Source organism: Rhipicephalus sanguineus, chromosome 1 (genome assembly GCF_013339695.2).
Source record: "Rhipicephalus sanguineus isolate Rsan-2018 chromosome 1, BIME_Rsan_1.4, whole genome shotgun sequence".
In the NCBI taxonomy this organism is placed as follows: Eukaryota; Metazoa; Arthropoda; class Arachnida; order Ixodida; family Ixodidae; genus Rhipicephalus; species Rhipicephalus sanguineus.
This window is the reverse complement of record NC_051176.1, coordinates 154,348,384-154,362,232: the sequence shown is the minus strand read 5'-3', so window position 1 is coordinate 154,362,232 and position 13,849 is coordinate 154,348,384. Positions and strand designations below refer to the sequence as shown.

The 13,849-nt window shown below is 47.1% G+C and overlaps 1 protein-coding gene across 2 annotated transcripts in view; it reads right to left on the bottom strand.

Annotated features, from left to right (window-relative positions):
* The window catches only part of LOC119400504 (kynurenine aminotransferase), a 57,312-nt gene that overhangs the window by 6,644 nt on the left and 36,819 nt on the right, over window positions 1-13,849 (bottom strand). For both annotated transcript variants that reach the window (XM_037667574.2, XM_037667567.2), the window contains exons 9-10: window positions 4,240-4,329; window positions 153-339 (exon numbers count right to left, since the gene is read on the bottom strand). In XM_037667574.2, coding sequence (XP_037523502.1) covers window positions 153-339; window positions 4,240-4,329 — 277 coding nt within the window. The remainder of the gene's footprint in view (window positions 1-152; window positions 340-4,239; window positions 4,330-13,849) is intronic.

Below are 13,849 nucleotides of genomic sequence, written 5' to 3'. Positions count from 1 at the left end.
CTGTAATTAATTATCTGTCGCGCGCTGCAGCAAACGATGTGCCGTGTTATGACTAACAGCCCCCCAGCAACACATTGCAGCAAAAAAACGCGAGGCCAAAATTTTTGTGTCAGTACCCCTTTAACACACCGTCTCCGAGCCTTAACTCTCACCTAGATTAGATAAGTCGCAGACAATGAAGTAAGCTCCTTGCGGTATGGTGGCAGCCACGCCAAGGGATTCGAGGAATTCCGAGATGAAATCCCGCTTCTTCTGTAGCGAATCTGACTGGCGGCTCCAGAATCCTTCGGGGTCTCCTATCCGGTCCATCTGCTTCTCAATACCTACAGCCACTGCTTCCTTACCCATGCGCAGTGTAAAATAAAGCGAGAAGTGAAACAAATGAGACCCGCGTATGATCTATTGACATGACGCAGTATAACCACGTGTGTGCGACGAATCCAAGCAAGGCAAACATTTACAGGCTTACCGCTTGGAATGGTCAACTGTGATCGGAGAATAAATGGATGGTGTTGGAAATTGCGCGCGGCGCGTTATGTCTTTTCTATAACGTTTTCATAAAGTATTTGTACGCCCTTATCGAAACGTTGGCAACAGAGACATCTCTTGTTCATTGTGTCTGTAATTCAAACGCGACACAGCTCTAAAGGGGGGGGGGGGGGCATTTTTTTTTCATAATGTATCACGCAACTTAAAACGCGGATAGTGCATTCGTGCCGCTTTCAGCTTCACATTTGTTTCGCAGGTTCAAAAATATTGAAAATTACCCAGTAAAAGTGCCAGCAGAAGAAAGCAGAACATGTATGATACCGCTCTATAAGTGCACCGCTTCGCGGGATGGGCCTAGGAACATGCTAACAGGATACTACAATATGCGTCTTCTCGTACGTTTTATCGTCTCCAGCAATCGGTAATTTCTTTGCAGCACTCACATCTTCGTTGTCAGAACTTAGAGTTTAAATAACTAATCACAAACCTAACTGCAATGTGAAGGGAACTCGAAGCTGTTCAAGCGAAGCACTTCCACTTTTGTTTCCTGCTTCCTTCTATTTCTTGAATGGAAAATATAATTCATCTTTTACTCCACCGTAGGCACTATGCATTCCCAGACGTGTTGTTCAAGTCATGCTTGGCGAAATCAGCCGCAAATTATTATTTTCTAGAAACTACATTGCTGATCCCTCGGGTTTTGTTGGCACTACGTGTAAGGTAAGTTAAGCTTCTGTACACATTCCGCTCAGCCTTTCTGTCACTATGCATGACACGCTACCACTGCGGTCGTCCTTTTGTCGGCTGCATTTTTCATAAGGATAGTCACTGCAAAAGCGATCGTTAACTGGGCCGTATTTCGTGCTTGCTTTCTCCTTAAAGTTGTTTTGAATGTTTTTTAACACGAAAGTGTTTTATGCCGGGGTTCACCATGGCTCCACTCACGTATTTCCGTCACGGATATGACGTTGTAAAATGTAAAGACTAACAGTGGGCAAAGAAAAAAACCAGAACAAAAAGTTCCGTCAGCGGGAATCGAACTTACGACCCCTCGCTCCGCAGCGCGAAACGATTCGGCCATCGACGGCACATTCTTCGCAATGCTAACGGCGAGCTATTTATATACACCATTTGCCGGTGGCTGTACTCGGAGATCTGTGTAACAGCGTGTTTTCGTTATCACTAACGAGATGGCGCGAAGGGCTCGAAGAGCGACTTTAGAAGAGCGCGCTTGAAAGGTCGTCGCCGTTGCGACGAGCGCCCGCGACTACAGGACGTGGTCGCTTGTGCGTGCGCTTATCTCGTGATTGCTGTGGTTTCTGCGTCTCGCGTTGAGAGCACGAAGGTCACTTGGCTCACTGCAGCGGCCGCTTTTGCGAAAGGAGCGCGGTGCTCACGCAGAAATAAGTTACAAATGTGGCAGTTAGTTCGCTCTCATCCTGTGTATGTTCGTTCCGTGCGTCCTTTCTGCTTGAGCAGCGCGTTGCAAGTTTAGAGCTGCTTGCCGTTCTTCGCGTGACGTTACAATTTGTTGCTGTAGCATTCATTCCTTCGCCCTTAGGGCGAAAGAATGCGCAACAAACGCAACACTACGTCTGTGAAGACACGTTTCACTTTCGTGTTATACCGATTCCTATGACAGAGGGATCAGCCATGTTTTTTTATGCAGGGCTTTAAACTTTCAGATTACTAACTTTAGTGCTCATTTCCATGTTGCGGAATTTAAATGTAGTCAAAAGTGGAGCCGTCAAGTGAGAAAAAAATCGCCTGAAATTTTAGGTACGGTCGAATAGCCACGGGTTAAGCACATTGAAATGCACTGGTTTTCATCTTCCGGACTATCATAATTTCTAAGAGGCCAGTATGTTGAGTGTCCCAAATGCTTTCTTAGGCAAATGTAGAACATTCTACACCCTAGGGAGCCCAAAAACCGATATGGCTGGCGGTACTCAACAAAAGCAACAGCGTCGGCGTCAGATGCACAAATTTGGCTTATGTTACGGAGAAACCTACTAGGACCTGTTAATCGCAGAAAAGAGGGAGCGAGCACTGCTTTTTTAGTGCCGTTTTGAGCCTTTGAAGAGCCTCTAAGCCCCGCTGAGGTCGAAATTCAGCTATGGTGTTGCAGTTGTGAAGGAGTCTACAACAAACACGTAGCCGTGAGAATTTTTCAAAATGGTGCCGTAATAGCGGAATTAGACGCGTTTGATGATCAAAATGCGGCCCTCACTTGTTTTGCTCTTTCCTTCTGTACGCTCCGATTGTTGGCTCGTCTCCTCTTGACCGAGTGCTCCTCCTCACCGTACGAGGAGGAACAGCAGCGGGCGCCCATACCCGCGAGCAGACAAACAAGCTCTTGTTGTTGCTGACATGACCAGATGAGCATGGCGATGCCATAACCAACGCTGGGGATGCTGAGAGACCGGGAGAGGAGCATGGGATTGCTTTTTTCTATTTTGTGGCTTGCAGGCGGCTTGTAGCGCTGCGGCGGTTGGCGCTGTTCATCGTGAAGGTATTCTAAACTTGATGCGCGTGTTTACTTGAAATACTGAAAAAAAAAAAACATGGTTCATCCCTCAGTCATAGGAATCGGTATAACACGAAAGTAAAGCGTGTCTTCACAACGTGTCTTCACAGACGTAGTGTAGCGTTTGTTGTGGATTGTTTCGCCCGGAGGGCGAAGGAATGAATGCTATAGCAACAAATTGTAACGTCACGTGAAGAACGGCAAGCAGCTAGAAACTTGCAACGCGCTGCTCAAGCAGAAAGGACTCACGGAACGAACATACACAGAATGAGCGCGAACTAACAACTGTCACAGCTCGACAGTTAAAGCGCGCTGGTCAAATACAAAGGAGGACGCACGAAACGAACGCACAAGTATACACAGGATGAGCGCGAACTGTCACAGTTGTAAATTATTTGTTTGTGAGCAGCGCGCTCCTTTCGCAAAAGCGGCCGCTGCAGTGAGCGAAGTGACATTCGTGCTCTCTGTAACTTCGGCGCAAACTTGCGACAGCGCAAGGCGTACAAGATAAGCTCGCGCGCAGGAGCGACCACGCCCTGTAGAGGCGCACGCTCATCTCAACGCGTGAGGCGACGCGCGCCGTTCGAGCCCTTCGCGCCATCTCGCTAGTGATAACGAAAACACGCTGATGTACCGCGATCTCTGAGTACAGCCACCGGCAAATGGGGTATATAAATAGCACGCCGTTAGTATGTCGAAGAACGTGCCGTCTGTGGCGGAGTCGTTTCGCGCTGGCGATCGAGGGGTCGTGACTCGCAAGTTCTACTCCCGGTGACGGAACGTTTTCTTCTAGTTTTTCCTTTGCCATATGTTAGTCTTTATATTTTAGAACGTCATTATCCGTAACGGAAATGCGTCAGTGAGCCGTGGTGGACCCCGGCATAAAGCACTTTCGTGTTAAAAAAAAAAAAAACTATCGGAGGTGGTTTAGGGGCCGCTCAAGTCGCACAGCAGGCTTATAGAAGTTTTGAATAAATTTATTTCCGTGGTTTTTCCAATCCTTGCTTTTCTCTAACAAAAGGAATATGCGAATTCTGCATGCCCCGCTTCTTTTCTACAAAACTATGGAGTTCTGCTTATAACTGTAGCAGTAGAGCGCTTGGTCTAGATGTTTGGGACTCATTACAAGCAGATGCCATATGATATCACAGTGAAAAGTAGTTCTGTCACAAATACCTGACAGGTATATTAAATATAAGGGAGAAGGTGTAGCTTTACCTCACCTGCATCAGAGTGCTGTTTGTGTAGATGCTTTGCTGGTGCACCAACTTCAGTCCTCTAAGAAGATTCTGAGGCCCATAAGCCCAACCTACCTGTATAAAAGTGGAAAGTTGCATGTCGTTGCACTCACGGCTATGAGGAACTTGTATTTACGCAGAATTTTGCGAAGTGCACTGCAGTCATCACAATCCATGATAACGTACCTAATTTCTTAAGCTCGCACTTAACGCTCGGGTTTAGACCTAGCTGCTCAGAATACATCGGGTCGACCGGATTGGCGTTGAGACACCTGGGACATATTTCTCAACCTCCAGGATACGAGAACCTTCACGCCTCGAGTAAAATGGCGACGTGGTATGACGTACGTTCATTCACAGCTAAACACAATTCCGGCAGAGGTAAAACTATCGCACACTATCATACAAAAGACATGCATTGATCACTGCATTTTGGGCACTTGAAGCGGCCTGAAAAGTTGGCAGTACTCGCGCCGCATGATCTCTATCGGTGATTCATCGATGATTTTGTCATTTCTTTTGGTGTGTAACGCTGTTTGTCAGAGCAGAGTTGGCGAACTTCTGCTTTCCAGATACAGCTACACTTGAGGAAAGGTTAGTGGTGTCGCTAAAGATGAGTACATCACATACGCGACAGGAGATTTGAAACGGCAACCTTCGATTGCGTGGGACAGCTTTCCTAAAGTCATTTTGTTATCTGCTCTGCAAACTACAGGATAGATCAGCGCAAGCTAAAGTATAGAAATATAGGTTTAAAATGAAGCGAAAAGTAGTATTTCGGTCGCTACAAAACAAAGATTTATGTGTCATGCAGCGACTACTAGGTACAATAGGATGAGAAGAGTCCGGCCATATTTTATATAATATATAGTAGACGCACAAGCTGCAATTCTGATGGCTATAACATTGCTGTATTTGAAGTTCCTCTTACTTTTATTGTTGTTCTTTTAGTAACTTTTTAAGAGTAGAAAAGTCAACATTCAAGCCTGGTTAAAAATTATGCAGAGTTAGAGAAGACTAAAACGCAGAAGCAAGACGAAACCTAGTTTTCTAGTGAATAAACTACACTTCATGAAGTTTCTAAAGTCAATTGTATAAAGTTGAACGCTTGCACCATCGTCAAGATACCATCGTGAGTGCACAAGACTTGAAAGGATGGGGACCACCGATATAGCAGAACGCCTGTGACAAGGCGTCACTCCAATAGGGGATATTCATAATGCCTGGTGCTCCGGCAACACTGGGCGCGTCCGCCATTTATCGCTGGGCACAGTCGCGGCATCGTCTGCTAGCGGCCCCATAAGGAGAGGCCACGTAGAGGCTGAGCAGCATTCGTTGGCAGATCTTTCGGACCAAGAAAATGCGGCTCTTTCTTTCGACATCCAGCGCCGAATGGTGAGCGGACCTCAGTGTGCTGCCTCAAATTGACGAAAGCATAATATCGGAGTTTTGCACGCTTAAAAGCCGATCAGGACGGCAGCTGTAAGAGGTGCACCGCTTCGCAAAGGTGAACTGTTGTTCTCTAGTGGCGTGCGCTTCCGATCTGAGGTAGGCGCCCAGAAAAAGTATTCGTTCCAGAGGAGGTGTGACTGTCAAACTTCTAAGATAACTTTATACTGAAATACATCTCCATTGTATTGCCCACTGTGATAATAAACACGCGTCATAAACACGCGTCACATACCGAAACCACGTTGTTTCTGCGCAACCTGTGCAACGCTGTGTTGCTTTCCTCGGCTCATTTCTTTAGCCACAGGTATCTCTACACCCTTTGCAATAGCCAGTTTCATAGTTTTTTCGAAAGAAACAAGGCGTGGACATGTGCTTGAACGTGGCGCCGCAAACTAAAGAAAAATACTGATCACGCGTTTCAACTGTTTACAAAGAGAGTGGCCTGAGTGCGTAATGCTCTTTTGCCGCACACTGGTTGTCTATAATGCGTGGTGGTGGTAATCTATCGCGCGGATTTAGTATAGTATTGTCGTTCTGGTTTTCTTGTACGCTATACATGGGCATTCCTTGACATATCTTTCTTTAAATATTACGCTGTTTGCTTTCGCATCACACGGCGGCGTGTCATTACCATGCGCTATTGCGTCAAGCTAAGAGGAAAGATGAGTGCGATGATGTACCGAACAAACAGCTCAACTACTGTATGGGCTCCGTAATTCTTTGCTCCAACGTGTTCGCAGCGCACGCTGACTGAAGAAAGCAAAAAAAGCTAAAGAGGGAGGGATAAGGGGGTGTAAAGCGAAGGGCAGACGCGGCGTCCAGACTATGTACGCGGCATGCGGACAATGTATACTTCTGCGCACACTGCCTTGCGAAGCTTGCATAGAGATGCTTGTTGGGGCCTTTGCGCTGATCGAGTCTCGTGTGGCGGCACCGATATTAACGCGGACGTGCGCAGCAGCGTCTGTGGTACTGCTTGCATGCGTTTATATATTGTCGCTGATGTTGACCGGGAAGAGGTCCGTCATGCTCTTTCTTCGTGTGCGTTTTATCGGTTGCTGAAATGACTGCAGCGTCTTCTTCGTCCCTGCGCCGGGCCAAGAGCACTCGCGCTGCTTCGGTGTCGTCGCCACAGGCACATACGCGCGGCAATACGCAAATCATCGCTTCTGCGAACACGCTTCCGTTTCTGTTTTATCGCGATAGCAATTATGTGGACACACTCGGTGGATTTTTGCCGTCGTGGTCGCCGTCATGTCCCGGATATGTATATGTATGTATGTATACATAAAAGCCACAACTAAAAGTAATTCAGAAGAAAAAATTCGGCAGATCCCACGTACAGTGGGAGTCGATGTTATGCGAGGCATGCGGCGGGAAGGTGACTGTGGCGTAATTTTTTTACTGAGCGACACATTACGAAATGACGCTAAAGATTTGTGGAAATTTTATACGCACACATACATGTTGAAGAGCCGCACATGTGTTACATAATCAGTTGTTCACGGTTGGGTAACGCTGCCAATGGCAACGTGGGTATTACCAACACCAGAAGCAGTAAGCTGATATGTAGTGCTTATACGTGTCTCGAGAACGCACGCACGTTTCACGAACCCCTGTGCATGTGTGGAAGAAGTTATTGACAGTTCTTGAACAAGGGCATCATCACCGTGATCAGTGAGCACCAGCAGCTGGTCATGACTTGTTATAGGATCCGATCGTGATTGTGGTGACGAGGGGTCCATGTGTAGTGAAGTATGTGGTATAATAATAATATCTGGGGTTTAACGTCCCAAAACCAAGATATGATTATGAGAGACGCCTGAAGTATGTGGTATAGTAGAGCTGTTGGAATTCGTGGATGCCTCGGTCATTTCGTCGACAAATTGTCTGTCGATAGAGCCGGCGACATGTCGGAACCTGAAGCCACCCTTCGTGTTGGTGAGGTATAGGCCGTCGAGGCTCGTAGGCCTGGATAGTGCTACACAGACCAACACCAGTGGACGATGCTTGTCGTATAGACTACCTGGGCGTATGTAGCCTACGTAGCCTAGTCTACAAAGCGGCTGTCAACCAATATGGCATCATCCTCGGTCAGCATGAGGTCATCGCCCAACCTCGTAAGAAATGAAGAGGACACTGCGTCGTTCTGGCGGACTAAGTGCATTTTACGGTGCGATGATGTGAATATCATACGACTCTTTCGTTAATGTATTCAGCCGGGGTCGAGCAATGCTTCAATATAGCTTGTTGAATCATAGGAATACAAACGTAATGTTTATTAGATTGCTATAAAAGCGTAGCCAACATTGTAACCACAGACGCTAATCTGATATGACGCCTGTATCGTAGGAGTACACATCGGAGGAGTATACCATGTAGTGCTGATTGCTTTCTCGTAATATTAAGCAAGCACCACAACCACAACTGACGTTTCACCGATATTACGCCTGCGTAGGCTGTGTTTCTAAACCAGTTTATAGACCTGGCGTGGCTCAGTAGTAGAATACCTGATTGCCACTCAGAAAGCTTGGGTTCGATTCCTGCTGGGATCATAATTTTCATTCTTTCCATTCGTCGAGCCAACGCTACCGATGTTGGTTTTCCTTAACGCTCTCGCACTTAAGTTACCAATGTCTGTTCTTGCCGTTCCTGGGTAGCCGTTCCTGGGATATAAACTGTCAATCGCCTGTGGCGCATACCCGTATACCACGGCCCGTGGTAAACGGGTGTGTGCCACACGTGTCTAGTGGAAAGGGTTTGACTACGTACGCGACAGGATATTCACGTTATTAATGTCATGACCCGACAATCATATTCGTCAAAACCTCTTACCCTCCCATGCCAATTTTCGTGTACACCAAGTTAAGGAGGCAATCATGAGAGCACCCAGACGTAGACAGATAGATAGATAGATAGATAGATAGATAGATAGATAGATAGATAGATAGATAGATGGAAACGCTCAAAGTGCCAAAGGTTCGCTAAGAAATGCTTCGCATTCAAAAAATTCCGAAGCGCGCGACTGAGGATTCAAAGCTACGACCCCTCTTTCGGCAGCGCGCTGCCTTAGACAATTTCGCCATGCCTCATTCGTTCTCCAGGATAGTAACGGCAGAACACAAACGCAGGTGGCGTTAGGTGAAACGCACGGGACGACACACGTGGCGGAATTAAAATTATGCGAGACGCTGGCCATGCTGCCTCGTTGCCCGCGCTGCGTTTCCGTCGTATCGCTGGCGACCCACGCTAGTTTTCCATTTTCGAGTTGTAGCGCTGCGCCACTCATGACCAGTCGACCAGCGAAAAGAAGAGCCTCCCGTGGCTCGTGGTGGCGCCAGCTAGTGGGAACGCTTTGGCTCTTGTAGGCTACACCGTGACCAGAATCCTCAGGCTAAAATTACATCCACGAAAAAAGGAAACGTACGACACAAACGCTAACTGCTTTATTCTTTCATGCGCCACTGCATATATAAGCCCAAAGCAACCTTACCGAATATGCGGACACAACAATAGCTCTAAACCAAAACGTGTAACAATGATTATAGTGTATTAGATACGCCAAGACACTAACTCATATTCAGATGGGCGCAGGGACAAAGAAGTAAAGAAGTAAGAAGGAGAGCGATGTAGTTTTAGCCTCAAGAATATGTACCAACTAGACCCAAATTAAGTTTCACTTTACTGAGCAATTTCTTGCTATTCCAATTTCTAGCTATTCCAATTTCTTGCTATCGCATTCATTGCTTCGCTCTTGAGGCGAAACTGTGACTTTTTTTACGTTCACTGCATCTCCTTTTCAGAAGTGCACTAGGGAACCTTAAGTGTGCCTAAGTGATTGAATCGGGATCAACGGAATAAACTCGTATGGAGTGAAGCTTGGGCGAGTTGGTAAGGATCCATTAAGAAGGTGTTACCAGCGCATAGACGATAAGGAAAAGGGGCACGATAACTAGTGGCAAAGACTGTTCTTTGCCTTAAAGGGACCGACAACCGCTCAAAACACAAATTGAGATAACGGCACTAATAGATGGATTGCCTATTGGAATGTCTAAAACGAACCCTGTTTTTCTCGTTAAACGCAGTTTTGTAGTTAGATCGAATCCCGGCCGCGGCGGCTGCATTTTCGATGGAGGCGAAAATGTTTGAGGCCCGTGTACTTAGATTTAGGTGCACGTTAAAGAACCCCAGGTGGTCGAAATTTCCGGAGCCCTCCACTACGGCGTCTCTCATAATCATATGGTGGTTTTGGGACGTTAAACCCCAGATATTATTATTAGTTTTGTAGTTTTATTTCTTCGCCCGAAATTCGTTTCGGCGCCTCTGTCGGCAAAAAGGTGAACATCCACATGTACCTATCACGTGACCTTTTACAGGTGTATGCTGTTAATTGTCTCTATATTAGCCTTATAATCTTTTCTAACGTAAAACGTGCAGATATGCCTTCGTATGCACTGAGCAGAACAGTGGCTCCGCCTTCGCTTGACGTATGACCCGATGCTCATTAGCGGCAGCATGAACGTTGTTAGCCGAGGGCCTAGCGGAACATGTCGACGTGTTGGAAAAGTACGAAGAGAGCCTCGCGACCTCCGAGATTACCTCCAGCGACGCGTTGCCGGAACCAATCGCGGAGGCCACGAGCACTTAGCTCGCGATGCGGTAAAGGAAGGAAGGAGAAGGAGAGAAAGGAAAGGCAGGGATGTTAACCAGTCTAGAAGGACCGGTATGCTACCCTACACTGGGGGAAGGGATGGGGGAGATATAAAGAGAGAGAGAGAGAGAAGGAGAACACGCACGCACAAAAAGTCGCACACATCTCACAGTCATGCTAACGTCGTTAGTCTATAGCCGCCGGTGCAGGTCGGATGCCTTCAAGAAGTTGAGCACTGCCTTCGTCGCCTTCACCCGCGATGACCTCTCGGGACGACATTCCAAAATGGTTTCTTCCGTCATCGGTCTGGGATCTATGCGAGCAAGAGCGACTGCGAGGGATTTTCTCTGCACATTGTAGTGAGGACAGTCGCAGAAGATGTGCTGTAGCGTCTCCTCGCTACCACAGTTGTCACAAAACGGGTTGTCAGCCATTTGGATTCGAAAGCAGAATGACTTTGTGAAAGCCACTCTTAGCCATAAACAGCAAAGCAGAGTGGCATCATTTCGACGTAGTCCCGTAGGTGTCCGAAGACGCAAATTGTTCGGGCAGTGGCAGTGGTGGTTGTGCAGTCTGCTTGCTGTATTACAAGTGGAGGAAGTCATTTCTTGTGTGGCCATTCGAAGTTGGCTAGCAGCATCGGTCCTTGATAGGGGTATTGTCTCGAGCCGGTCACCTTGAAGAGCTGATCGAGCAGCATTGTCGGCGTGTTCATTGCCTATCAGGCCGCAGTGACTTGGCAGCCACTGAAATGTCACGTGGTGTCCTTTCTCTAACGATGTATGGAGGAGATATCTAACCTCGAAGACCAACTGCTCGTATGGTCCGTGTCGGAGGGCTGATAGCAAAGAATGCAGGGCTGCCTTCGAATCGCAGGATATTGACCATCGTTGAGGCTGTTCGCGATTGACTACACAAAGTGCAGCGCGAAGAGCGGCAAGTTCTGCTGCTGTCGATGTCGTTGGGTGGTCTGTCTTGGAACTGACGCTGATAGCTTTCGCTGGGACGACCACTGCTCCGGACGAACACTGGAGGGTAGTTGACCCATCGGTATAAACATGCACATGATCAGCGTACTTCTCGTGTAAAAGAATCAGAAATAGCTGTTTCAGCACTGGAGATGAGAGCTCAGATTTTTTTCTGAAATCTCAAGTGACGGCGCGCGTTCGGAAAACTTATTAGAACTGCTTTTTATATTCCAAAACGGTCGTAAATGTCAATATGAAGGTGGTTAACCACAGTTTCACCCATAGAGTTTTCTACAATACTTACTAGATGGAACTCTGGCGCTAGTGTCTATGGGAGCTGCAACGCATGGCGCTTCAGCCAGCATGGGAATGATGGGTAGTACACAAATTTGTCTAAACTTCGTTCTTTCGGCTCCGTTTTGCTGCGCGTCGCCTGCATCCGCTTTGTCGCAAAACAAAGTTCAGCAAAAGTCAGCAGTTCCACTTCACCACTTTAACTTTTTTAGGGTCACCAAATCAAACCTGGTCACGAAGTTCACAACGGTCTATTCTTTTATCCGAAACGAACGCCAAAACACAGCAATAAACAAAGCCACAAGTACGTTTGAAGCCGCAAGCACGAAGACTAGGCGAATTTGTGTACTACCCATCATTCCCATGGTAGCTGAACGATCGCAGCGCCAGAGTCCCCTCTAGTTAATTTTAAGAAACTCTATGGTTTCACCCACTCCTGTGAAACCGAAACCTTGAGCATAACGCGAGGAGGGCTATCGGCATCGCTATCGCTTCACAGTGTTGCTGGATGACATCTACGTACAGTTCAGGGTCTTTTCAGATCGAAAAAATATTACTAATAAAGTAACTACGTGTTTTTAGGATTAATCGCTGCAGCTACAAACACTACGAAGGGTGAGCTTTCTATTGAGCCGTAAAACTGGGCCTAGAAAAATCTGTTGACGGTCCCTTCAACTCATCCTGTCCCTTTTCTTTATCGTCTATGCGCTCATTCATTCATTCACAAAACTTTATTAGGAGTCCTGAAGCCCGGTCTCTTCAGACCGAGGCGGGCCGCGTCCACGTCGCCACCGTTAGGCCGAGCCTTATGGCGCCATCGTGAACCCTCTGGACAGCCCGTAGTTGATCTGGATGCGAAGAGCTGGAGATCATCTTCTGCCAGTGAAGCCATTTTTCTTCGGGGTTGGCAAGAGTCGCGGGACAGCCCGCCAGCATGTGTCTGATTTCAATGATGCCATCGCATGCGTCACATTCTTTTCTAATTTCACTTTCGGGGTGAATTTTTTTTTTACAAAATACGGAGTTCGCAGCAAACGTAGCGTGACTGCCTGAGTCCTGTTCAACTTTACGTGTGGCAGTGGGAATTGCCTACGCCCCAAGTAGTAGTATTTAGTGATCTCGTTGTAGGTTAGTAAATTATATTTATGATCCCCAGAATGGTAGTGGGCGTCGGTTCGGTTCTGACCGGCACGGCAAGCGAGTCCTCGTGCCAGGTCATTCGTCACTTCGTTGAGGTTGGCCCGAGCCTCGTCCACTTGTCCCATATGTGCAGGAAACCATGGAATTTCAGTTTCTATAGTTTCTACATTGCCGATAAGTTTAACCGCAGTCCGACCGACATCATCATCACCCTATCTACGCCCACTGCAGGGAAAGGCCTCTCCCATGTTCTGCCAATCAACCCGGTCCTGTGCTTTCTGCTGCCACGTTATACCTACAAACTTCTTAATCTCCTCTACCCACCTAATTTTCTGTCTCCCCCTCACGCGTATGCCATATCCATATTCTTGATTTCAACTATGATATCCTTAACCCCCGTTTGTTCCCTGACCCACTCTGCTCTCTTCCTGTCTCTTAAGGTTACACCTATCATTTTCCTTTCCATCGCTCGCTGCGTCGTCCTCAATTTAAGTTGAACCCTCTTTGTAAGTCTCCAGGTTTCTGCTCCGTAGGTAAGTACCGGTAAGATGCAGCTGTTATATACCTTCCTCTTGAGAGATAGTGGTAGACTACCATTCATGATTTCATAATGCTTGCCGAATGAGCCCCATCCCATCCTTATTCTTCTAGTTATTTCACTCTCATGGTTCGGCTCCGCGGTTACTACCTGTCCTAAGTAGACGCACTCCTTTACAACTTCCAGTGTCTCGCCGCCTATCGCAAAGCGCTGTTCTCTGCCAAGATTGTTCCGCATTACTTTAGTTCTATGCATATTAATTTTCAGACCTACTCTTCTACTTTCCGTATCCAGCTCAGTAACCATGAGCTGTAATTCGTCTCCCGCGTTACTCATCAATGCAATGTCATCAGCGAATCGCAGGTTACTGAGATACTCTCCATTAACTCTTATCCCTAATTCTTCCCAATCGAGGGCCCTGAAAACCTCCTGTAAACACGCAGTGAATAGCATTGGAGAGATCGTGTCTCCCTGCCGTACGCCCTTCTTTATTGGGATTCTGTCGCTTTCTTTATGGAGGACTATAGTGGCTGTGGATCCGCTGTAAATTTC